Raw genomic sequence first — 25,751 nt, 5'->3', positions numbered from 1 at the left:
TTTATATCAGTTTCACTCTAAGTGTTGTACATTCCATGGGTTTTGACAAGTATAGAATGATCACAGCCACTAGTGCAATGTCATACAGAACAGTGCCAGTGAGCTCAAAATAGTCTTTGCTAGGTCTTTCCATCCTTCCTTCCTCCAACCCCTAGCTGACACTGATCTTTTTCCTGACACCATAGCATTGTTTTTACTTGGTGCCGTGCAGATTGACTTCTTTCACCAAGTATCACGCACTTCAGTTTCCTCCATGTCTTTTCATGGCTTGATAGCACTGAAGAGCGTTCTGTCCTTCTGGTTGTGCTGCTGTATGTTTGGGTATTCATTTGCCCACTGAAAGACACTTTGGGTGCCTCCAGGTTTGAGCAATTAATGAAGATGTTATGGTCATCCATGTGCAGGTTTTTGCATGAATGTACATTTCCAACTCCTTTCTAGTAAATAATAAGCAGTGTGATGGTTATCTTGTAAGGTAAGAATGTGTACTTTTGTAAGAAGCCCAAACTGTCTTCCAAAGTGACTGTGCCCTGGTGCATTCTGACCAGCAGTGAAGTGAGCTCCTGTGGCCCCACCTCCTCTCTAACGTTCGGTGATGTCAGTGGTTTGGATGGTGGTTTATCTAACAGCGTTGGAAGCACCTTGAGCACTTACTGGCACCTCAGAAAGATCCCAAATCTTCACGCTACCTTCACTTATGAAACTAGCTGACTCCAGTGTAAAATTTCATACTTATCTCAAAGCCTCCTTCCGGCATCATAGCCTGGCCTTCACTCATCTTTCTGTCTGCCAGTTCTTCATTAGTGAAGGGTTGGGAAGGGGGATTGGAAATAAAGGACAAACATTTTGTTACTTCTCAATTGTAATTTCCTTTTGGTTTGGCTGTTTCTCTGCTAGCACCTCTGTGAAAGGCCCTCAGATAGCCAGTGTACAGGCAAGAACTCTCAAACACACACTGCAGTGACAGCTATCCTGAGAAACTTGCTTTTCCCAGTGATGGGCAGATGGGCTTCACCACTGCCCTTTCAGCTCTGCTGTTTTTCTCCATTCCCTTCATTTTCCTTCCTTTGTGACACATGCACACATATGCAAACACACACACACACACACACACACACACACACACACCCCTCTTGACCAAGCAGAAGCTCCAAAACAAATCAAGGTAGCAGTCTCCCCTTCACAAGTCAGTCTTGGCCCTTGTGATGGTGTCTTCCACCACTTGCTTGGCTTCAGATTTTGGATGGGGAGAAACAGAGAGGAAAAAGGGAAGAGAATTAGCTCTCTTCTGGGGCATTTCACCAAGAGGCAGTGGCTGCATTTCTGCCCCCTTCCTTCCCCAGTTTTCTTTCCACATACACAAGAGAAAAACCTAGGGAGGTGAGTGTTTTAAAGTTTTAAAGCCCATGCAATAGCCTTAAACAGGGGCAGGGGTCTGACCCAGCCCTCAGCTGCTGTGCTGGACCCTGGCAGATGAAGGGCCTGCTGTAGAATATGGGGCACAGAGTTTCTTTTCTCCAGCTGAAGGCTTGAATTTTAAATAGAAGGGGAACTAGAAAAGTCCCTGAGCATTCTATTATAGAGTCTGAAAGGTGTACAGAGCAGAGGACTCCCCTGCTGTGTCATCTGAGTAGTTAAGCAGTTAATGACCTGATAGCTATTCATGTCAGAAAGCTGATTGCATCAGGCAGGAGATATTCCACTTGTAGTTCTCCCTCCCCTTTCTTGACCTACCCGGAATGGGTAATTTCAGGTATAATTCTCCTGACAATACTGCTGAATCCCCTGCAAGATGTTTTTAGGCCACACCTTTGCCTGCTTCCCTCTGGTTATATTAACATTTACCCCCCATTGCCTATCTCCCTGTTTCCTGCAGAAGACAGGGGTGATCTAAATGCAAAGCAAGCAGGTTGTAATTCCAGAAGACCCCAAGAGGATAATACCAGAATGAGGCCAGTTCTGAGCAACTGAGTTTTCATTAGTGGAGCTCATGAAACAGTTGGCCCATGAAGGTTCGCGGTTCACGTGGGGTGTGAGCTTGATGTGTGGACTTGCAGAGTTCCCCAGGTGCTGTTAGCATCTCTTAGGGGTGTTTGTGTTTTAGTTGATAAAGCTCACTTTGCATTCTTCTTCTGCTGAGCCTGATCTTCCCTCTAAGGGTAACCACTTTTCCCATTTGAAATAATGGTACAACTTTAATTTAGAGAAGTGATGAAATGACCATTAGGGTATTCAGCAAATGCAGGAAAGCCTTTTACTAACGCCTCAGTAAATGAGCACTCCCATCTTCTGAAAGGCTTACTAGGTACAGAACTGGCCATTCACCTGAATACTTCTTGTTATTTAACCTCTCTTGTATTAGGTTTTGTTTAGATCTGTTTGCAATGCCGACAGGCAAAGAGAAAGTCTAACCCCTGAGAGCAAGGGAGTGGTCATTCAGCAAGCTGGTCCTGTGGGGCAGGGACAACAGAAGCAGAGAAAAGAAGCTGACCTTACTTGGCCGTGAAGTCTAAGATGTCTAGGGAGGGTTTCTGTGGACAGGACTGTGTTGTTTTCACATAACTCAGCATCAGCCCTAGCCAGGTCAGGCTAGCACGTGGGGAACTCAGGTGTGTTGCAGGCTGAATTGGAGCCACCCCAGGGGTCAGAGGGGTTATAAAGGAGAGTGCTCAGAGGATTGGTTTGGAGGGAGCAGGTGAGGGCCCCACGAGGACGCAAGCAGAAGGCAAGACTCTGGGCCTGAGCTTATTCCCCTGTCTGTTGTGTTCTCAGTGTTTATTCCTCCGTGGTTTTCCTCTAGAGTTTAGCAAAACCTTCCAGTCCTCCTTAAGCTGCGCTAAGGTGAAATGAGAAAAGCTGTTTTTCTGCATTTGTGAGATAATTAAAAGGCCGAAGTACATTCCTGGGGGTCAGCATGGAGGAAGTAGTCATGAGTCAAATGAGAGAAAAACAAATAAGAAGAGGCAGGATGAGGGGCCTATTACAAGGCAGTTGTCTTACACCCCACCCACCTAGTGTTAAACTTGACATTTTGTGTTTATTTTGTGTAATGGAAGCAGTTTCCTTTTCTGAATTTTCTTTCTTTTTCCCCTCTGCTTCTTTCTTTTCCCCTTCCTCCTCTGTCTTTCCTTCCTCTCTTCCTTCCTTCCTTCCTTCCTTCCTTCCTTCCTTTCTTCTTTCCTTCCTTCCTCCCTCCCTCCTTTCCTTCCTTCTTCCCTCCTTTCCTTCCTTCCTTCCTTCTTTCTTTTCTTCTTTCTTCCCTCCCTCCCTTCCTTCTTTCCTTTTTCTTTTTCCCTCTGATAAATAAAAATTACTTATATTACAAAAAGGCCATTTACTTGCCATTTATTTGAAATGTAGAGGGACCCTTGTCTGTTCATAAGGAATTGTTTAACTCATCAGATCACTGAACTTCATTATTCATTCACTGCTCCTGTAGCCTGGCACCCTAATATCCCCAAACACTTGTAGGTTGAAAGTCTGGTCCTCATGGCACTATTGAAAGATTGTGCAGTACTTAGGAAGTGGAGGGAGTAGAAAGAAACTAGGGGCCTCAGAGAAGACCCTGGAACTGAGCCCCTCCTCTGCCTCTGTCCTTACTTCCTGGCCCCCAGGAAGTGAACAGACCTGGGCAGGCATGTGCACCCGCCATAATGTACTGTACCACTATGGCCCAAAGCACTGTGGCCAAGCAGACATTGATGAAAAGCCCTGAGCCTTGAACCAGACTAGACCTTTTCTTTCTCTAAGTTGTTTTACTTAGTTATTTTGTCAGAGTGGTGAAAGTTAATGCACCTGCATCAATCCATTTGTAGGCTAATTCATTTCACTCACATTTATGAGAACCTACCATATACCAGGAGCTGTAGTAGGCATATAAATGCAAGGGAGTTCAAAGCAAAAGACCGTCATGCTAAAAAATGTGACTAGAGAATATATACAAGACAGCCAGGAACAGTACATGAGAAACACCATCACTAGGCCAACTACAAAGATGTCCTGGAATTTATCATCCAATACTCCTGACCCTCTCACCTATACTCAGTATTCTCCATGTATATAAACCTCTATTTATAGGATTATTTTGTGGGTTGAAGTGCCTTGAGTTATGAATCCCAAGAGCATCTGGCCCCAGGCCCAAGCCCAGCAGCAGGTCCTCTTACCACTCCCCATACTGCTCATGGTGCCCAAAACAGAGTGGGATCTGGTGGTAGAGAGGAGGGCAGAGCAGGGGTCTGGAGTGTTCAGTCACTTCTAGGAAGATAGGGACACAGCAAAGGAGGGAAAAGGGGAAGGTGATAGTGGCAGGACCTTCCAGAGATATTCTCAGGGGACTGTGATTCATTGGAAAGTGAAAAATTCATTCATCCACCCATCTAAATAACTTCTCTACTTTGGTGTACTCAGCACTCTCTCAAGCACTAGATATGTAGCACCAAACAAGATCATCAAACTCATGAATATTATTCTAGTGGAGAGAGACAGAAAAAACAGTTCAAAGGATAGTGTTACCTAGTTCTAAGTGCAATAAAGACAGAAGAGGGGAAAATCCATGTCACCAGAACATGGTGAGCAAGGAGAAGTGTGGGAGGTGATGATGGGGGAGAGATGAGCTCTGCCTAATCAGGAACAGAATCTTAGAAGTCCTGTTAAGATGTTTGGGTATTATTCTAATACAGCGGAAGCCAGTGAAGAGTCGTAGACAGGAGAGTGACAAGATCCAATGCACATTTTTTAACAGTAGCTCCAGTAGCTCTATGGAGGGTGGATTCAGGAAGTAAATGTGAAAGTGGGCTTCTCAGGTGGCCTGCTGTTACAGCAGTCTGGGTGAAAGAATGTGGCAGCTTAGACTAAATGATAACTATGGAAATGAGGTCAGGTCAGTGCATTCAGAGGATGTTTCACAGCTAGACTGAATCTGATGATGGCTCACGAGGGAAAATAATTAATGATTACTCCAAGCCAGGCATGGTGGTGCACACCTGTAATCCCAACACTACAGAGGGCTGAGGCAGGAGGATCACAATTGTGAGTCCAGCCTGAGCAACTTAGCAACTGAGAGAGAGGATGTCTCCAAAAAATAAATAAATAAGGCTGGGAATATAGCTTATTGTAAAGACCTGGGGTTCCATCTCCAGTACCACTAAGAAAGAAAGAGAAAAAGATGACTCTAAGGTTTTGGCTTGAATAAAATCAGTGGCACTTGGTGGTTTTGATGGTATTATTTAAGAGGATGAGGAAGAGGCAAGAAAAAACTGGAATCAAAAGAAGGATAAAATTTGAGGACACCAAATCTTTAGATAAACAGCTATTTTATTTACTTTTCTGTCACTGCTGAGGCAAAATACCCAACACCCAAAGTTAAAAGAGGACAAGTTTATTTGGCTCACAGTTTGTAGAGGTTTCAGTCCATAATTCACTGGGTCCAGGGCAGGGTGACACATGATAGAAAAGCAACCATTCATGTTGTGGAGGACAGAAAAAGCAACAAGGGAGAGAGAGACAAGCCTCTTTCCATCCCTTGTATTGTACTCAGTCTAATAAGATTAGGATGGTGCCAATCCAATCAGTGCACTGATCCAACAATCACCTGCCCTTAATCACAGCACCCTTAATCCTAGCACTGCATCATAACTCAATCATATATTCTAGATTCAGCCACCTCCAAAAACCTATATCTCAAAATTGCATGAGACTTTGAAGGGACATCTAGACAAAAAACATAACATTCTGCCCCTGGCTCCTGAAAGACTCGTGTACATTCCTTTATGCCAAAGGCATTTAGTCTACCTCTAACAGTTGCCAATATCCTAACATTTTCACCACTGTTGGAAAGTCCAAGTTCAAAATCTCCTCTGAAATTTAAGGTAAATTCTTAGCTGCAAGCCCCTGTGCAAATGAAAAGAAAGTTAAACACTTCATATACAATGACATAAGAGAAACATTACCACTCCAAAAGGTATAGATAGGGAGATACAAAGGAATGGGACCAAAGTAAGTCCAAAATCCAGCAAGGCAAACATTAAATCCTGTAGTTCCATGTGCAGCATCTGAGGCAATCTATGGCAAGATGTGAACTCCAAAGGGCTTGTGTGGCTCTGCCTCTTCCAGTGGGTTGTAGTTCCTACAGTTGTTTTAGGCTCACTTTGCTCCCTCCCTGCAGCTTTCCTCAGATGATCCATGTTCCTGGCTTCTCCAGACTTCTGCGTTCTTCACTAAATCTTCAACTTCACACTCATAGCTTCACACACTGTACTCTTAGGAACATACAGCCTGGCCTCCTGGGCCTTCTAAAATCAGGGTTAAGCCTTCTTAACCACACAACTTTGCATTCCGCATGCACCTAAAACCAGCACCATGTGGATGATGCCAAGGCCTGCTGCCACCTGGAGCAGTAGTCAGGCTTTTCCCTCTCTTGGGTGTAAGGGACACGAATGCCTGGATCACTTAGCACTCTGAATCCAATTCTGAGGAACACGTTGTCTAGGCTGCCACCATTATGGAACAAGGTGCTCTGCAGTTTTGAGGCTGCAAAGGGTGGAGTCCTGCTGCTTCTTAAGACACCAGCATCTTTTGTATTCTCCCATTCCTTCTCAGCAATCAAGTTTTCCTCTGCTCTATCTTTATAGTCCACAGATTTTCTGGAACTTCCTATCTGGCCAAACTGAAAATATTTTAAATCATTCTGCTGGACTCTTTGCTCCTGATTCACAATATAATTCTGACTAAAAGCTTGGAACAGTAGCCATGCCACCACCTCAACATTTGACTACTTTAAAATCTCTTCTACAAGATTAGTCCATGGCCCTTAATCTCAGTCTCAGGCAAAGTCTTTAGAGACAAGAAAAATGCAGAAAAACTTTCTGAAAAGCCAAAACACACATTATCTGAAGTCCAGCAGCCAATGTAGTCCTCCCCAACAGCAATGACCTCCTGAGCCTGGTTTTTACCATAGTTCTTGTCTTCTGACCTCTGACCAGAGTCTCCCACACAGTACAGCCTAAGGAGTTCCAGGGTTACTTTTTCAGCTGGCATCTCTAAACCTTTCCAGACTCTTCCCACAAGCCATTCCCAAAGGCTCCTGAACCACATGGTCAGGTATAGTTGCAACAACAACCCCACTCCTGGTATCAAATTCTGTTTTAGTCTTTTCTTGTTGTTAAGACAAAATACCAGACAGCCAAAGTTAAAGGGGAAAATGTTTAGTTGACTCACAGTTTGCAGACATTTCAGCCCATAATTGGCTAGCTCCAAGGCAGTGTGGTATGGCAGACAGGCCTCACAGAAGAGCAACATTTATAGTGTTCAGAAGGTAGCAAAGCAACAAGGGGCCAAGACAAAACTCTTTCTGTCCCTTGGAATGTATGCAGGCTGCCCCCAGGGTGGGTGTAGCACTTACATCCTTAATTCCAGCTAGAACTATGCCAAGCCAATCAGTGGACTGATTTAATTAATGACATGTCCCAGCATCACATACTTTAGATTTAGCCACTTCTGAAAAAGCCCAATGGCTGCATGAGGCATTGGGAGAGGACATCTACACACAAACTGTAACAGCATGGCATAGGCTGTCACTGGAAAAGGATGACAATTATTCAAAAGCCCAATGTTCTTAAATTAGGAATCATCTCTTTCTTTTTCTGGAGTTTTCAGTTAATTTGTAGTAGATTTTTTATTCTAAATAAACCAGTGTTTGTGTGTTTCTCTCTACAGACACATTCAGATTTGAAAAGAATTACTATCCTTGAGTCTATGTGGAGAGAATAGGTACTAGTGCTGAAAGACCTTTATGTAATGAGTAAATATATTATCCTAAATACCAATGATCTCCACCCAAATAGAATCTTGGTAAAAACAAAGTGTGACTGCAGAGTGTAGAGACCTTGAGAGAGACTGCAGAAGAGTTATATCAGGGAGACTGAGGGGAAGATGGAAGATGCAAAAGGAAGAATGCTAACCAGTCACCATTGAGGACCTCAGGGTTACACAATCTTTTCTTTCCTTGAAATCACAAAAGCTGCTCAGATTGTTTTAGGAGGCAAAGGATGACCTTTGTAATGATGTTTTATCACATAGCTGGTGTAATATTGGGGAAGTAATCAGGATGGGTAGGGGTATGGAAAGAGATTGACCTAACGCTGTACTGGAAATCAACTGAATCTAGGGGCTGCTTTGGAGCTAGAGCAGGAGTGTATCTGCTAAATTCTGAAATTAGTTAGTGTAGAAAAAATCATGGAAGCTTACCCAAAAAGGGAAGAGAGTAGTGGGGTCAGGCCTTCCCTTAATGACAATCTGACAAAAGGGCACAGATTTGGATTCCAACTAGATCTGTCCACATTTTAGTGCTCAGAGCTGCTGTGGCTCCTCTATCGCTCCTAAATCAGAAGGGGAGCATTGGGAAGGATAGTCAGATAGACTGTGTCTCCTCAAAACCTGTTGAGGCCTGTGTTAGTCAGCCTTGCATCATTAAAAAAAGACCCTTGAGCTCACCAATTTAAGTAAAAGAGAAGTTTATTTCAGCTCACATTTTTGAGATCTCACTCCATGGTTGATAGGCCCCAGTACTTTGGGCCTGTGGTGAGACAGTCCATCAAGATTGCAGCACATGCCAGGGCACACTCACTTGAGTCCTTGCCAGGGAGCAAAGAGAAAAGGAAGAAAGGTATAGGCTCCCACAAGAGCACAGCTCCAGTAACCTAAAGTCCTCCCACTAGGCCCCACCTGCTGGAGGGCCTACCACATCCAATAGGGAGTGAGCCTTCACTGCATGGAATTTTGGGCAATTCTAAAATTCAAACAATATCGACAGCCTATCCCCTATCCCCTGACTGTATTTGGAAACAGGGCTTTTAAGGAAGTATTAGGGTTAAATGAGGTCATAAGAATAGGCTCCTTGGGCTGGGGATTTAGGTCAGTGGCACAGCGCCTGCCTGGCAAGCATGAGGTCATGAGTTCGATTCCCAGTACTGGGGAAAAAAAAAGAATAGGCTCCTATTTGGATAGGATCATTGCCCTTACAGAAAGGAACTTCTGAGAGTTTACTATTTCATTCCTAGCATGCACATCCAAGGAGAGCTATGTGGAATATAGCAAGGCAGACACTGACAAGCCAGCAAGAGAGTCTTATTTAGAAATTGAATTGCATAGGACTTTTACTTGGAACTTCTGGGTTCTAGAATTGTGAGAAAATAAATTTCTGTTGTTTAAGCCACTCAGTTTATTATACTTTGTTATGGAAGCCAAGGCAGCAAGGCTTTCCCACCCCTTCATGCAACTCCAAGTCAGCTAGAGCTAAACCAGAAAGAGTGCCAAGTGTTACAGAGCCAGCACCTGGCTTAACTGTTTCCTGGTTGTGTGGTCCCAGTTCTGTTACTTTATCTCTGGAGCCTGGAGATTCCTGATCTCTTAAACCGAGATAAAAGAACAAGCCTAACCTCCTCACAGGACACAACACAAATGATATCTATTACACATTATTTTTGTCAGTTGTTCTGAAAGCTTTGTTTAAGTCAGGTTCACTGAGGTATAATAAACATGTAGCAAATCTACCCTTTTTATAGTATAGTTCTATGTGTTCTGGAAAAATAATTTAACTGCTACTACAAGCAAGGTGTAGAACATTTTCATCACCCCAAACCCTCTCCTCCTACCCTTCTAAAGAAAATTTTTCTTCTACTCAGTCCCAGGAAACCACAGGTTTTCTAGACCTATTGGTTTGCCTTTTAAAACACATATAAATGACATCACATAAGGCCTTTGAGCCTGGTTTCTAATAACTTTTCTAATATCAGCTCATTTAATCTTTACAGCATTTGGGAGTAAGTACAATTATTATAGAGTGAACAGATATAGACACACTGTGAAAATGCAAAAAGTACAAGACAGATATGAGGTATTATAATCATAATGTTTACTTATATCACTAAGATTTTATGGTAAAATGTAGGCAAATTGAATCCTCAATGGAAATTGTGTGTTAAATTTGTATATCTGCTCACCAAGTACTGGGAGAATTAAAGTCAGTTCTATGACCTTTTCATTCAACACAGATGATAATTTGCCTTGTTCTGGCAGGATAGTAATTTATGAAAAAAAATATTTGAATAAATATTGTGAGCAATAAGGTCCAGCATCTCCTCTCATTCATTAATCCAAAAATACTTGGCCTTGAATTTATGAAGTCATTACCCTTATGTCTTTTACCAGATTGTTACTGTAAATGGCAAAAGACAAAAAAATGGCCTAGGCTATAAATACAGCAATTCCAGGAGTAGCAGAACACTTTCCAGTGTGTCACTGAACAACCAGGCTGGTACCAGGGTTCCTCCTGGCTCACCCCATTCTGGATTCATTCAGGAGAGGCAAGGTAAATGGGCCCCTAATTCCTTGCCCTGAAGTACCCCCTCATTCAAAGACCAGTCACCATGGAAGCCCTGTCACTCTTCATAATATAATCCTCATCTTCCTGGATGTGGTCTCAAAGTGCCCACAGTCTGACCACAGTGGTTCCTTCCAGGTTCTTCTCCAAGGGGATGATTTTATGGGCATTGTTTCTCCCTAGTGTTCAACCTTCGATTACAGATGCAACACATGATTAATAAGCAAGGTCCAGTTATTCCTTAAAGTTTACAGCTTTCATGAATTTTTAAGGACCAGATCAGGAGAAACTGCTGAAGCAAAGCAATCAGGCCTGAGTTGTGATAAAGAGATCTAGGAGCTCCTTCAATATTTAATGTGACCAAAAGCCTCTGACAACTAATCATATCTTAATGGGGCTTGCCCTTTGGCCTGAATGTTGCTAAGGGAGTAAAGTGTTTGGCTTCCAAACAAGTTATCACTCACTCACTGAGTAAATAGCACAAGCTGAAAGTGGCCTCCTAGGTATCATTGGTCTTTGCTACTGAGTTTAGAAGGTCCCAGGTTAGTATTCCTTGCCTTTAAATCACTGGTGGTTTCAGAGCCAGGGAGGCATTTGTCTGGGGTTTGTAGGAAGGCACCTGCCTATCCATGATCCTCTCACAACACAGAAGGGGGATGGTGGGGGAAGTGGATTGTGGACATAAGCATGATCATGAAGGGAAACAAGAGAAGGAGGGTGCCCCAGGAGAGAAGAGACCAGACTGTGATAAGGGAAGGTGGAGTACGATAGTTGGATTTTATGAGAAGCCAACAGAACAAGTGGGGCTAAGTTGTTACCTTCTCTTTCATCCCTCAGCTCCCCCAACAAATGAGCTGTGAACTCCTGAACTTGTACCAGAGATGAAGATAGTTTGTAAATTTCAAACAAACAAACAAACAAACAAACAAACAAAACATGAGAAAAAACCCCAAGCAGCCAGAAGGAATAGTGGTGAGCTAGAGAGCAGTCTTCTACCCTGTTGGCCATCGATTCATATGTACATGAATATTTACATGCAGAAAAAGAAATTGCATGCTTTAAGCCATCGGGGAAATTTCACAGTTTATAACTTGTGACCAAAGACATTGTGTACTTTGAATTTCTTGGGTAAAAAATAAATTTTGTAGTTGTACTGCTTAGATGTGATCCCTTTGATCTAAAAATAATGTATTATCAATTTCTAATTCCAAGCAGTTTCCCCAAGGGCCTTTTAGTGTTTTTGTTGGAATTTATTTCCTTGAAATACTCTTTCAAGCAGGTAGATTTAAGGAATTCTCAAGCCTGATTATTTTAGATAGCACACAGTTTTCATTTTTGTTTCTTAACCAGGCCCTCCTATACATATATGTATCACTATCAAAATTCTGAGGTATCATGAAAATTATCATTAGGAGTTAAAAGAACAGTTCTTATTAAAAATGTTTTTAAATCAGAAATATTCTTTTGCTTACCTTAATTATTTTAGGAACTATGGAATTTCATTTGGCCTTGAGCCTCAGACATTGCTCTGATTATCTTTCCTGGTTTAACTAACTTGCAGTGATTAGCAATCCTAATGATCAAGTCCTTTTTTTTTTTCTTTTTCATGCTTTTACCTCCTTCTTTCAATTCTCTCCTTTTCCCTACAGCCTAAGAAGGAATGGGATGCTAGAAGTCTTCCTAAATTTCATTCCCAGATCCCGCTGTCTACTGCAGGGATGGGAACAGGCTTTTCCTGCAACTTAGAGAACGCTTACACCCTTTAGACTTTAAGTTCAGTTTTCAGGAGCTATGAATTTCATTAAATAGTTCTTATTTGTAGCATCAAATAGGTGAAACTGTTTCCATTCTTCTGATGTAAGGCTTAGATCTATAAGGAGTTTAGAGAAGTGATGCGAGGATGGACAGGATGGTGGTAAAGACTAATCTCTTTGAAAGAACATATTGAGGGTTCCTCTCTGCATAGCAGGCCTCACAAGAAACCCACCTGAAGATGTGGTTTGCTTGTCAGTCTCCTCAGTGCTTGCTAGAGGAGCTACTGCTCTCCTCGAGACATGTGATGTATCTCAAAGGGAGTGCCCGTGGTTCCCAGGGCTGTGTTAAGGATACCAGAACAGTTCCTGAGTGGAAGCAGAAAGGTACCCTTGAAATGATAGAACTTGAGCCTACATTTAGGTGACTTTTTGTGGTAGAAAGTAGAAGAGCTCAAACTTCCAAAGAGGCATTACTAAGTGCTCTCTAGGTGAAGAGCAACAGCTGGGCTTGCTGGCTGGAGGCAGAGCATGAGTTAATGGTTAGAAAAACCAGAAATACAGAGTGACCCCTTGGAATGAATATAAGATGTCCAGCAGGCAGGGACTTTGTGTGTGGGTTTAGGTTAGCTACTTACACCTTCTTTAGACTGTATTTACAACATATAGGCAAGCCAAGGTCTATTTGGAAGGCAGACCTTGAATGCAAGGGAGATTACTCAGAGGAAACTTTGTCGAATATGAGGTACTGTATAATGGTGGATAATTATGATGGCAGAGTGGTAGTAGATTATCAGAGAACCAGTGTTTTGTACTAGACATAACCAAGAGCTGCCCTAACCCTTCACATCTGACCAATAAAGAGATAAGCCAGGCTATGGGAACTGGGTCCAGCTGATTAGTACCACAGCAGGAACTACAAATCTCATAGGTTAAAGAAAAGAAAGACTGCAAGTCTGCATGAGCTCCTAGATAACTAGATTTCCCATCTTGCCTCAGCTCAGTCTGGCTGGATTAGTGAAGAGCAGGCACCTGCCCCAACTTGACTACTGGAGAATCCCTGAGGCGTCAAGGCAAGCTACACAGTAAAGGGCAGAAATTCCAACTTTCAGTGTCACGCTTGTGATCGCATTCCATCTCACAAATATTTAAGCAAGGATGTGAAGGCAGGTTGCCAAGTGCACAATACAAAACAAATGTCTCATTGTGTTTGTTGCCAAACAATGTATGTTTTGTGTGGCTCAAAAGCCATTGAGAGTCTGTGACAAAAGTATGACAGTAATTTGTAACAACAGTGACTCATTTTGGGGGCGTCTACTCTTGTGACATGCTCCAAAATCCTCAGGAAAGGGTTGTTAAAAAATGTTCAGAAATGTTGTAAATGAGTTTAGAAAACTAGTGAACCCTGCTTGAACTTTTATTTGATTGTCCCACCACTCACCCTTTTGACTTTCAAACAAGGAGAGCATTCTTTATAACAGCATGTGTGAAATCCCCAAAGAGATTCTTGAAAGAATTAAAGTGAAAAATCTGTCCCAAGGAGACTGCAACAGAAAATAAATGACCAGATGGGAAAATGTGTAAGCTAAATGTAAGTCTAGATTTCTTTCTCTTCTTTGGAAGAAACAGGAGCTTCTTCACTGGCCATGGTCAACGCTGGCAAAGCATCTAATAGATAAAGCTGTAGTCAAAGTCACCACTCTGTCACTGCCAAGTGAAGACTAGGGGCAGTCATTGTTGGTTCTTCTCCTTAGCAATTGCAGAATGACCACTGTCTACTAAGGAACTGAGAATCAAGGTTCCAGAGAGGTAGCTCACACCTTGAAAGCCATTAGTGCATTAAGATTTGTAAAGCATTCCCAAATAGCTGCTTTAGTATTTACCTTGCAACAATCTGTGGAGGTAAATATTGTCATCCACAATTTAGAGTTGGAGAAACTAGGACACAGAGAGGTTTGGCATTTAGCCAAGTTTACCAAACTAGGAAGTCATATGTGCTCTTGGAACCCTGAGTTTTCAATATCATGAATTAGTGTCAAACTCTTTACTGTCAGGTGTGGCCAGCCTGAAGAGCCAGAATCATTACCTCCAAGTTGGGACCTCAGAACCGTGGGCCCCAGTGCCCACCCGCACATGCACTCCTGTTCCTTTTGGTTCTAAGTCCAAGATGGCCAGTCTCAAGGACCAACTGACTGTGAATCTCCTTTAGGAAGAGCAGGTCCCCAAGAAGAAGATCATAGTTGTTGGGGTTGGTGCTGTTCGTATGTCCTGTGCCAGTATCTTACTGAAGGGCTTGGCAAGTGAAATTGCTCTTGTGGACATCATGGAAGACAAATTGAAGGGAGAGCCAACAGATCTCCAGCACAGCAGTCATTTCCTTAGAACACCAACAATTGTCTCTGGCAAAGACTATAACATAACTGAAATCTCCAAGCTGGTTGTTATCACAGCTGGGGCACATCAGCAGGAGGGAGCAAGCCATCTTACTTTGGTCCAACACAGCATGAACATCTTTAAGCTCATCATTCTTAATGTTGTAAAGTACAGCCCAAATTGCAAGTTGCTTGTTGTTCCCAACCCAGTAGATGCCTTGACCTATATGGCTTGGAAGATAAGTGGATTTACCAAAAATTGTGTTACTGGAAGTGATTGCAACCTGAAGTTAGCCCGGTTCTTCTACCTGAGCGGGGAAAGGCTGGGAGTTCACCCACTAAGCTGCCGTGGATGGATCCTATGGGAGCATGGAGAGTCCAGTGTGCCCGTGTGGAGTGCGGTGAATGCTGCTGGTGTCTCCCTGAAGAATCTGCCCTGAGTTAGGCACTGATGGGTCTAAGGAGCGTTGGAATGGGGTTCATAAACAGGTGGTTGGCAGTGCTTGCAAAGTGATCAAACTAAAAGGCTACACCTCCTGGGCCACTGGACTGTTTGTGGTGGATTTGGCAAGAAGTGTAATGAAGAATCTTAGAAGGGTACATCCAATCTCTACCATGACTAAGGGACTCTATGGCATAAAGGATGGTGTCTTCCTTAGTGTTCCTTGTGTCCTGGGACAAGGTGGGATCTCAGATGTTGTGAAGGTGACTGATTTCTGAGGAAGAGGCCTGTTTGAAGAAGAGTGTGGAGCCCCTGCGGGAGAGGAGGAGCTGCAGTTTTAAAGTCTTCCAGTGTCCCATGTCACTTTGTAGGTTACAGGAAGGTTTAGTTGGAGGTTGTGCATGTTGTCCTTTTTTCGGATGTGTGGTTGAAGCAGTAGTATTAAGATGGTCTGAGAAAAACATCAGTTTTCTAAAGTTAGAAATAGAAATGGTTCACAAAACCCCACAATTCTATCCTGATGCTGGATGATACTTCACATGTGTACTCCTAAGCCAGTCAGTGTAAAGTAGCCCACCATCTCTGAAACACCATGACCAGTGTCACACAGGCTCCAGTTGCCCTTCAAACACATGTGTGTTACTGTGTTATATGCCTTCACCAACTGAACCTTGTCTGACTCCAGTTGCCCTTCAAACATATGTGTGTTACTGTGTTATATGCCTTCACCAACCAAACCTTGTCTGACTTTTTCCCTAGTGGGTCACAGCCTGGGATCCAGTGTACAAATCCAATACTATATTGCATGTCTTATGCACAACTGTTTTAAAGGCTTTTGTGTATTGCATATCAGTAGTGTGCATTGCCATATGATGTAAAAAGGAAAGATCTACCTGTGAACAGTGTAACCAAGTGTCAGAACAACTACAACACCAAATAAACCTTGAGCAGTGACTACTCTGTTAAAAAAAAAATAAGTATGGCAGACCCAAGTAGCTAACTTGGGAAGCCTGTTATCTCTCTAACACATCCGAAATCCCACTTTTAGCTGTCTGGCTCTAGGAGCCCAACATGAGTAGTTATGCCTCACCCACAAACACATATTCTTATTGGTTTAATTCATTATGTTAAAGTTAAATCCATTCTTTCCTGTTGAACTCCTCAGGTGCTTTAATGTAGCTCTGTGCATTATAAATTTTCATGAAGTGGATAAGGTGGCAGATGACAATATATTTGATACACCTGGTTAAGGAACTTTTGGAAGAGCCAGCTCTTAATACTCCTAAGGGACTGGGATTTTCAGTGGGTTGCAACATCCTAGCCAGTCCTCTTGCTGCCCTCCCACCTCAACTATATTGATCACACATCTGAATTCTAATTTCCACATTTCCATAAAAGAAGTAATTGTATCTTTTTCACTAAAACCCTAATTCCACACTAACTTGGCACTGAAATCCTCTTGCCCATGTAGAAAAGTCTGTCCTTTTTAAAGTCTTTTATCTGTAAAATTCAAGTTGTCCCTTTTGTAAATAGCTCTCGTTGAAAGGAACTATGCAAGAAGCAATTCATTCCTTCCAAAAGAACAATGCCTCTCTTAAGTGTTAAGCCTTTTTCAGAAAATTCGCAGACACTTCCAGAAGAAACTTTCTTTTCATGGATGCTTAAATAATACAACTCAGCACCGAAAGACAAAACCACAGCCTTTATTGCACCTCCACTTCTCTAGGTGACACTGACCCCTTGGGTCTGTTTCCTCTAATGAGAATAAAGATGGGTGAAGAAAGGCACAACCGATCTAGTTGCTCCAGTGCAGCCTGCTGGGATGAGTAATACGATATGAGCTCTTCACTATAAGGAAGGAAAAAGGTTAAGATAGGCAAGGCAAGAATCAAGTTTACAAGGACAGGGACTGTTTTTTCTTCGGATTTTGTGCCATCCTTTTTGTGCATGGCAAGCAGAGCACAAACTGTGACCTTCACAGTAGATGAAAAGTGTCTGTGGGAACATCTAGTCTCCGGTCCTATCTGTACCATGTGTCAGACGCGTGACCTTAGGCAAAGTCTCATAACACCTGGGAGAAAATTGATCATGTAAAGATGCCACCACGAATCCTGAGTATATTAGTGAAATTAGATGGATCCACAGAGAGAGGTGTTGTGAACTGTATAGTGCTTTCCAAGGTATGGCTTCAGAGATGGATGAGAAGTCCAGGAGCTTATGAAGATAAATGTGCCAAACTGCTCAGCCTTTTCTGGCATGCAGACGGAGGGAAAGTGTCCATGGCTCTGTCCAGTCCCTGCCTGGCCATACAGCAGTCCTCCCCTTGGCAAGGACTTGGTGGGATCATCCTGTGCTTATACCCTGAGTCCTTCTGAGAATCTGCAAGTGCTGGTTCCTCTGCACGTATGAAAGTCCCAGGCACTCAGGGGTCTCAGGGCTGTGAACAGGACTGATGTACATGTACCATAGTCACCACTTGCATATTTTCTGACTGGTCAGTGCCTGTGCTGTACTGGTCACAGTTCGAATATGGAGTCTGAGGGGGAGTGTTGCTGCCACCTTCAGACAGGTCTGTGAAAGAAGCATACTCTCCTTGAGTATTGAATCCCCATCACTGCCTAGGAAGAAAAAGCCATGAATCTAAGGCTGAGGCCAGCTTGGCCTTCATGAGCCTTGGGCTCACTGAAAGTTGGTTAGCAAGTGTATGGGGCACCCGAACCCTCAGCCAGCAAGCTGTGTCTCTGCTTGTCATTTAGACATTTTTAGTGCAAAACAGAGGGAAACTCCTTCCACACTCATACTCTTTCCATGATGCCAAGGGCATTCCTTGAAAACACGGAGCATGTTGGACATCTCTGGGTTCAGCCTGTCAGGATGGAAGAGGGGAGCATTTTGCAGGTGTGTTAGTTCACCTCCTTCTGATAAGTTACAAATGGACACTGAGAATTAGAACCGGGCAGAATCTCCAGGCACCGCGAGTCTTAACACCTTGAGTGGAGGAGGGTGAGAGTTGTAACTGAGCCTGACTCCAGCCCTAGTATAAGCCTGCCTGCTCTCAAGTTAGGTGCATCCTGCAGCCTGGCAGTGCCAGACAGTGCTAGGGTGGGGAGTGGGACCTGAAGGCCATAGGCTATTGTGCAGGAATCGGGCAGCCCTGACGTGCCACACCCTGAACATGAAGTGAGAAATCACAAACAAGTTTCTTTTGACAAATGTATTTCTCCTTGCCTTTGTTATTGCTATTGCTAGGTGACCCCTCCCCCTCAGCATTATAATTAAAATCGTCATTTTAGAAATGTGTTTATTTTTTGTTGTAAATAGCTAAGGAGGAGGGGAAAGTGCTCAATTTGGCATCCAGAGACCTGAGTTCCTTGTGTTCATAAGCAGTCTGCGCTTCACTTGCCTTTTCTATAAAATGGGAATAAACTTCCATCTCAGCCATAGTAGGGAATGAAGGTGTTTTAGCCAGCACTGCACACACTTCATACCCAAAAGCAGAGGGGAGCTCTGGGCTGGGCCAGAGCAGAGAGACCGTGCAGGCCATTTGGGATCCAGAAGCCCTGACTTGTTATTCTTACCAAAACTACCATGCTAATTAGAACACTGAGCCATCCCCCTACCAGGAGGGAGGTGTGTGTATTTGTGTATGTGTGTGTTTATACAAGATGAACATGTGTGTAAGCATAGTCTCTGTTCCTGGTTTGAGAGAATGAGAATTCCAAATAATAGAAGGAAGACTTGTTTGGACCATTCCTGGCCCTCTGTCTCTGTTGCTTGAGATGGTGAGGAAATCATACATCCCTTATGTGTTTATACACAATTATAATAAATAAGCACAGTAATGAAAGGAGCACACACACACATACACACACACACAACGCCCTTCCATGCTGGTTCCAGAGTGACTGATGCTCCCTCTTGTCCCTTTCCTGCCAGGTTGGTGGCCACACAATGCTGCCCATTCGCTGGATGCCTCCAGAGAGCATCATGTATAGGAAATTCACCACAGAGAGTGACGTCTGGAGTCTGGGCGTTGTGTTGTGGGAGATCTTCACCTACGGCAAGCAGCCTTGGTACCAACTATCGAACAATGAGGTATGCAGTGGGTCTGGGGAAGAGCCTGGAGCCCAGACTGAAACCTCACAGGCCTCTCCCCAGTGGGGACCGTCTCTGGGCTGTTCAAGGAGCGATCTTGTGCTGCTTTGTTGGGCTCAGAATACTTAATTCTCTGTGTACCTGGAAGCCTACTGTGTACCTAAAGCTCATAGCTGAAGTGTACTAATGACTACATTAGGAGCTTTGAAGGAAGGAAAACCCAGTGTTACAGCTTTGCTTTTCTAAAAATGGAACTGAGTAATCATTTGCATTGTTCATCTGGTAAATTTAAAACACATAGAGCATGCCAGCACCCTTAGAGTCCAGGGAGATATTTCTCGTTGTTCCAGTGAACTTTCAAAATTCTTTCCTTTTTGTACGTTTCTCTAGAACATTACTAGTGAAAAGATCAAGTATTGTGTGTTCTTCCATCTTTTTGCAATCCATGGGAGAATGATTTCAGGATTTACCAGATATCAAAATGTAAAATGTTCAGATCTCTTGTAGATAATGGTATAGTATTTGTGTATAATCTATGTATATCTTCCTATCTACTTTAAAACACCTATAGATTACTTACAATAGCTAATACAAACAAATGTAATATAAACAATCAGTGCACCGTATTAGGGAATAATGACAAGAAAAAAGTCTGTGTATGATCAGTATGGGTGCAGTTATTTTTTGAGTATTCTTGACATGCAGCTGGTTGAATCCACAGATGTGGAACCCACAGGTACAGGGGGCTGACTGTATGTCTAGATTTGAGGATCAGTGTCTTAGACAGGCATTTCACATCTTTTTCAGATCTGTGTCTGTGTCTTTTCAACCCAATTCTGTTATGAGAAATGCCTGCTCATATCTGTAGCCTGGGGTTCCTCATCAATCAGCACCTTAACACACAAGTGACTTAGGTTCCATCTCAGGCCAGTAAAAACTAATACATAGGACTGTCTGAGGTGGAGGGGCACTCTGCATAAAGAAATTATTTCTCCACCAGTTTTGTGACATCAGAGTGTATTGAGAAGTGGATATAAGCCCATCAAAGTAACCAGAATGTAAACCAACCCACAATAATTGTTGTTTTTCCTTTGAGAGAAATAAACAGCAAGTGGACTTCCTTTTTCAAAAGCCTGCTCCCTCTACAGGTTAGAAAGCATCAGGGAAGGGAAGAGGCAGCAATGGGTGACAGGGACCACAGCACAGTCACACAGGAAGTGCTCCAGTGCCCCACACAGCACAGCAGGTTGACTACAGTTCCCAACAATTACATATTCCACGGAGAACCATCAGTTCTCAAAACGACAGCCGACCATCCCCCAGGAGGAGCTGATAGAGACATGCAGTGGAGTAATACTGAGCCATTAACATTAAGGGTATAATTTCATGAACTAGATGAGAGCTGTCGGAAGGCTCTCAGCCCAAAGAAATGATAAAAATGTTGAGGTAGATGTAAATGCTAATTACTCTGATTTGATCACTACCATTGTGCATATGTATCAAATTATCATTTGATACATATACATTTGATACATATGATACATTTGATACATATCATTTGATACATACATATACAAAACAAATAAGTACACTTACTATAGTGATTTTATTTTATTTATTTATTTATTTTGGTTTTTCTCCGGTACCAGGAACCGAACTCACGACCTTGCGCTTGCCAGGCAGGTGCTTTGCCACTGAGCTAAATCCCCAGCCCCTACTATAGTGATTTTAAAAGGAAAAGCTAAGCAGAAGGAAGAAGGCACCCTCTCTCACTCCTTTGGGCCCAGCACATGCTGGCCCAGCATGCTCTCCCTCCTGTCTGACCCTTCTCTGCTCTTCTAGGTGATCGAGTGCATCACGCAGGGCCGAGTCCTTCAGCGACCCCGCACGTGCCCTCAGGAGGTGTATGAGCTGATGCTGGGGTGCTGGCAGCGGGAACCCCACATGAGAAAGAACATCAAGGGCATCCACACCCTCCTTCAAAACTTGGCCAAGGCGTCTCCGGTCTATCTGGACATTCTCGGCTAGGACCCTCTCCCCAGACCTACCCTTCCCAACACACTCCTCAGACGGACGAGAGGATGAACATCTTTTCCTGCCGCTGGATGCCACGAGGCTGCCGCGTTGACAGGCAGCTCCGGCGGTATTAAGAAGCCCCGGTGACGCTCTCAGACTGAAGCAGTGTGGACTTCTCCACCCACAGATGCAGTACTGACTTCTTTCTGGCATCGTCTCTTTCTCTCTTCCCATCTTCCTTGGTTTGTTTCTTTCTTTTTCTTTTCTAGTTTTCATTTTTTGTTTGTTTGGTTTTGGTTCTCTGCTTCACAGCCCTTCCTTCTCTTTTTAATCAATCTGGCTTCTGCATTACTATTAACTCTGCATAGACAAAGGCCTTAAAAAACCTAATTTGTTATATCAGCAGACGCTCCAGTTTGCCCACCATAACTAACAATGCCTTGTTGTATTCCTGCCTTTGACGTGGATGAAAAAAGGGAAACAAATATTTGACTTAAACTTTGTCACTTCTGCTGTACAGACATCGAGAGTTTGTATGGATTCACTTCTATTTATTTATTAATTATTATTATTATTACTCTTCATATTGTTTTTGGATGGTTTAAGCCTGTGTGGCTTAAGGAAGACTTGTGTTCAATCTGGGAAAACTTTATCTGTGGGAGATTAAACCAGAGAGAGAGAAGATTTATTATAAACTTCAGGAGAAATGGGAGAAACAAAGGCAACCACTGGGATCCGCCGGTGTCAGCTGATACTTAGAACAAACCCGGCAACTGTCAGCTGGAGGAATGCAACTGGCACCTTCCCCCAAGGACCTTCTGAGGCGTACACAGACTGGCAGACTCTGTGCAGTGGATTTTTCTTCTCCCATCTCCAGACACACTAGCGTGCAGCAGAGATAAAATGTGACTTCTAGGGGCACAGGACAGTGTGTCATGTGCTCAGATGCAGTCTTGTCTTGGTTGTCATGGTGACAGTGCTGGGGTCTTTTTCAAGTATTTTGGACCAAGCCTTTGTCAAGTCCAGTTGAAAAGAGGCAGATTCTGGTCCAGAGATCATTTCAGGGTCAGGTTGGAAATCAAGGACTTGGAAAAATAAGACAAGCTCTCAATTTGGAGCCAAGTTTCTCTTATATTGAACTTTTCAGACAGCAAGCACCTCCTCTGACCCCTACCCTCCACTCCCACCTGTCCTTTTAACTGTGCAAGCAAAATTGTGCATGGTCTTCATCGATTAATATCCTATGTGCAGAAACTAACACTCCAGACGTCGTGACCCTGATAGGTAGAGCAGATCCATAAAAGGTATAATTTATATGATTAAGCAGTGCTAATGGCATTCATTAGCTGAGAATAAAAGTCTGGGCGTGGTACAGTTGGTGGCGATGGGTTTTACCGAATATGGCCCTGAACCCTGGATATCTTCATTCACATGGAGCCCCCAGGACTCTGGGACAGGCAGGATCAATTTGTAAGGGAAGAGAAACCTCACTGGGCACATCACATGCATTCATGTTCAGTGTACACAGGCCAAGTCTCTTGCTCTAGGCCCTGGTTGGGAGAGCGGTTTCATTCCAAGTATATTCCACTGTCAGTATGCTGTTTTGTTTTGTTTTGTTCTTTTTACATCATTAAACAAGAGAAAAAAGAAAACTTAAAAGTTGGCACAAGATGCCATGGGAGGCTGTGTCCAGACTGAGATTAGAGGTGTGCTGTTGGGCATGGTTCTTAGTCTTGAGGAAAGAGAGACTAGGAATTTACAGTTAGAGAGTCAGTCATGCCAAGGAGAAAAGTATTTCTATTCCTAAAGAGAATGCGCTACCCTCCGTGAGGGAAACTTTGCTGGCCCTGACATCTTTATAGTGTTAGCCAGATTGGAAGGGAGTGATCTTAATCCATCTTAGGTTATTTCATTTGCTATTTGTTTCTGAAGGTGCAGGAGCACCACTTAGGTTTTGCTTATTCCCATTAAATACTGGAGCACTTTGTTTTTCTTTATAGGCTATGAAAACCAGTACTGAAAACTCAAAAGTATAAATTAGCAAGAACAAAATGAAATCCAGTAGCATCTGTGGCCAAGTGAAGGGGTTGCATAAGACGAACCATACAGTCCCTTCAGACTCTGCACTGGCCCAGTAGAGATGGGAGCTGAGGTATTTTTTCTCTTTGCCAGTGAAAACAAACCCCTCCAGAACACACATAATAATATAATGAAAGCCATATCTCCATGATATATGCATGCACGTGTATATCATATTAAGGACCCACGGTACTGTTACAACACTGTGGAGCTCTATGAAACAGTAAGAATAGGCAGATTTGTACAGACTCTTCTAGGTTTCATCACAGACAACCTGAAAATATACACAGGTTTGTGTGTTTGGCCAGCTTCTCTGGGAGAAAAAGTTGCCAGTTATTTCTTATTTTAACTGAGAACAAAGGAGATAATACTTAAAGGGATCTTCTAGTTCAAGGAGGGTGGTGCAGTTTCAGGGCAAACATTTGTTGAAAGCAGATCAGAAGATAGGAGTGTTCTGTTCCAGTTGTGTTTTCCTCAGAAGGAAAATAGCAAAAAATGAAAATAAAAAATTTTCCTTATACCTTCTGACAAGTCCCTCAAGGTCTTGAAATGAAAGGTACTATGCAAGTGCAAAGTTTTATAGCTATTTATATTGATTGTTACTACTACCTTCATTAGTCCCTATGTCGTCTCAAGAGTATGTGCTGACTTTAGAGATGTCTTGCTCTGAACGAACATTGGCTTGCTTTTAAGAGTTGAATGAGCCACAGAATATCTTGAAACACTTGTTGCCGTTCTTCTACCACCTCTTTTTCTATGGTTTTATAAATTTTAGCCAAGCAGCGTCTTCATTCTATATGTAACAATCACCAAGGATGGCCTGTCATCAAACACCTTAACAGCTCCAATAATAGCAGTGACAAAGCTGATCCGTCAAGCCCAGTCTGGCAGCCACGTCCACTCATAAGTTGTTCTAACTGCTTTTGAAGTGCTTTCCCCATGTGTTCACAAATTATCTCTATGCTTCCTAGGTGAGGAAATTGAGACTCAGAGACTCAGAGGCAGGCCAGAAATCTCCAACCTGACATCTGGCACCAGTAGGGCTTCATCCACATACTCCAATTATATAAGTCTATGATTCTGTCCACTCAAGACACTTATATACAAACGAGCAGTTCAGAAAATAAAGTACAGTAACTAATTCATGAACAGGGTAGGAAGGTAGAAGAATGAAAGGCAATACATAAGATGGCAAGCGGCTGAGATATTGTGATATATAATCGTGCTCTTAGCTTCAGCTACATCCTTGTACACTGAACTGGTGTCATAATCGGGCTTACTTACAAAACACTTTGAACTATGCTATCAAGGGTTATTTCAGGATTCATATTATACATGTGTTCACATCAGTGTTATCTGTGGTATTTTCATGTATTTTATATATGTGTTATATACTTTATTTATACATATACAAATGCACATACATACATAATGTGTGTGTTTATGTATAAATATATAGGCACACAGTAATAGAGATAATTATAAGTAGGGTGCAGCATTAATAATTTGCTTAAAACTGCTAAATAACCAAAACCCATCAATGTCCCATTGCAGTTAGAGCTTCCATTCTCCATGTGGGTAAGACATCGCACTCTTCAACTCTGTGCAGTACTGCAAGGATGGAAACAGATGTAAGATAATGTGCTTCCCCAAACATCAGAAAAAAAGTCATCCCCCTGGGCATCCATTCTTTGGCTCCTTGAAAGGAGAATGCAGACTGAAATAGAGATCATTATGTAAAGGTCTAGGAAGGGAAAATTAATTTTTTTGGTCCTTTTACACATTTATGTTAAGTTCGCCTTGTCCCACTGTGACCATTTACACTTATGTCCAGAGTCAAATCTTGTATCACAGATAAACTGGAATGTTGGAGGCAAGTAAGGAGAAATCCAAGTGATAAGTGAGATAAGCAAGTATTGAGAATGTCCTCATCCATGTTCAAATATACTAAGCAATGGTATAAAGTACTGTATTTTGCAAAGCCTCAGACAAGAGGATTCCTTGGTCAATAATGGACATTTTTTAACCTTTCGTTTTGCAAATTGGGCAGCCTATAATATCAACAATATTAAATTGTGTCTAATTTTTAAAAGTACAGCATATACACATAGTCCCTTGATTCTCTTGACCCCCCATCACTTTTTCTCACTTGCTTGAGGACTTTATTTCTAGTATTGGCCTTTGGTTTGGCCCTATAACACTTTGAAATCTCATGAGAGGAATGGCTGGCAACCCAGCTTCCTGAATATCTAAATTCACAGCAATAGGATTCTTCACAATGTGTAACTGGGTTACAGAGACTCAGGTTGTGAAAGCTTGTAAATGAATTTCAAATGTTATTCTAAAGAACTGGAGGTGGGAGGATTATAGTTAAAAATGACAGTGCAGGAAAGGGTATTTTCTTGTTGTCAGGACTGGAATGAATCACTGCTGCTCAAGTCAAAGGTTCTTAAACATACTTAGTTTTTCCATTCCTCCCTCTTTCTTTTCCTTTGACGTCTATTTATTTATTTAACTATTTACTTATTTATTTATTTATTCACACACTTGCTCCATTCATCACAAACACAAAGCAAAGCAAAAAAAAAAAAAAAAAAAAAAAAAAAAAAAAAAAAAAA

The 25,751-nt window shown here is 42.6% G+C and overlaps 1 protein-coding gene and 1 pseudogene across 3 annotated transcripts in view; both read left to right on the top strand.

Moving 5' to 3' along the window:
* Positions 1 to 25,681, top strand: part of Ntrk2 (neurotrophic tyrosine kinase, receptor, type 2) — a 345,349-nt gene extending 319,668 nt beyond the window's left edge. For all 3 annotated transcript variants that reach the window (XM_005387932.2, XM_005387931.2, XM_013516029.1), the window contains 2 exons: positions 18,880 to 19,038; positions 20,881 to 25,681. In XM_005387932.2, the coding sequence (XP_005387989.1) occupies positions 18,880 to 19,038; positions 20,881 to 21,066 (345 nt within the window). In that variant the 3' untranslated portion in view covers positions 21,067 to 25,681. The remainder of the gene's footprint in view (positions 1 to 18,879; positions 19,039 to 20,880) is intronic.
* LOC102018315 lies at positions 14,297 to 16,702 on the top strand (annotated as a pseudogene).
* Positions 25,682 to 25,751: the final 70 nt, after the last annotated feature.

This window comes from Chinchilla lanigera, unplaced genomic scaffold (assembly GCF_000276665.1).
Source record: "Chinchilla lanigera isolate Chin_1 unplaced genomic scaffold, ChiLan1.0 scaffold00031, whole genome shotgun sequence".
In the NCBI taxonomy this organism is placed as follows: Eukaryota; Metazoa; Chordata; class Mammalia; order Rodentia; family Chinchillidae; genus Chinchilla; species Chinchilla lanigera.
This window is presented reverse-complemented; position numbering and strand designations above follow the sequence as displayed.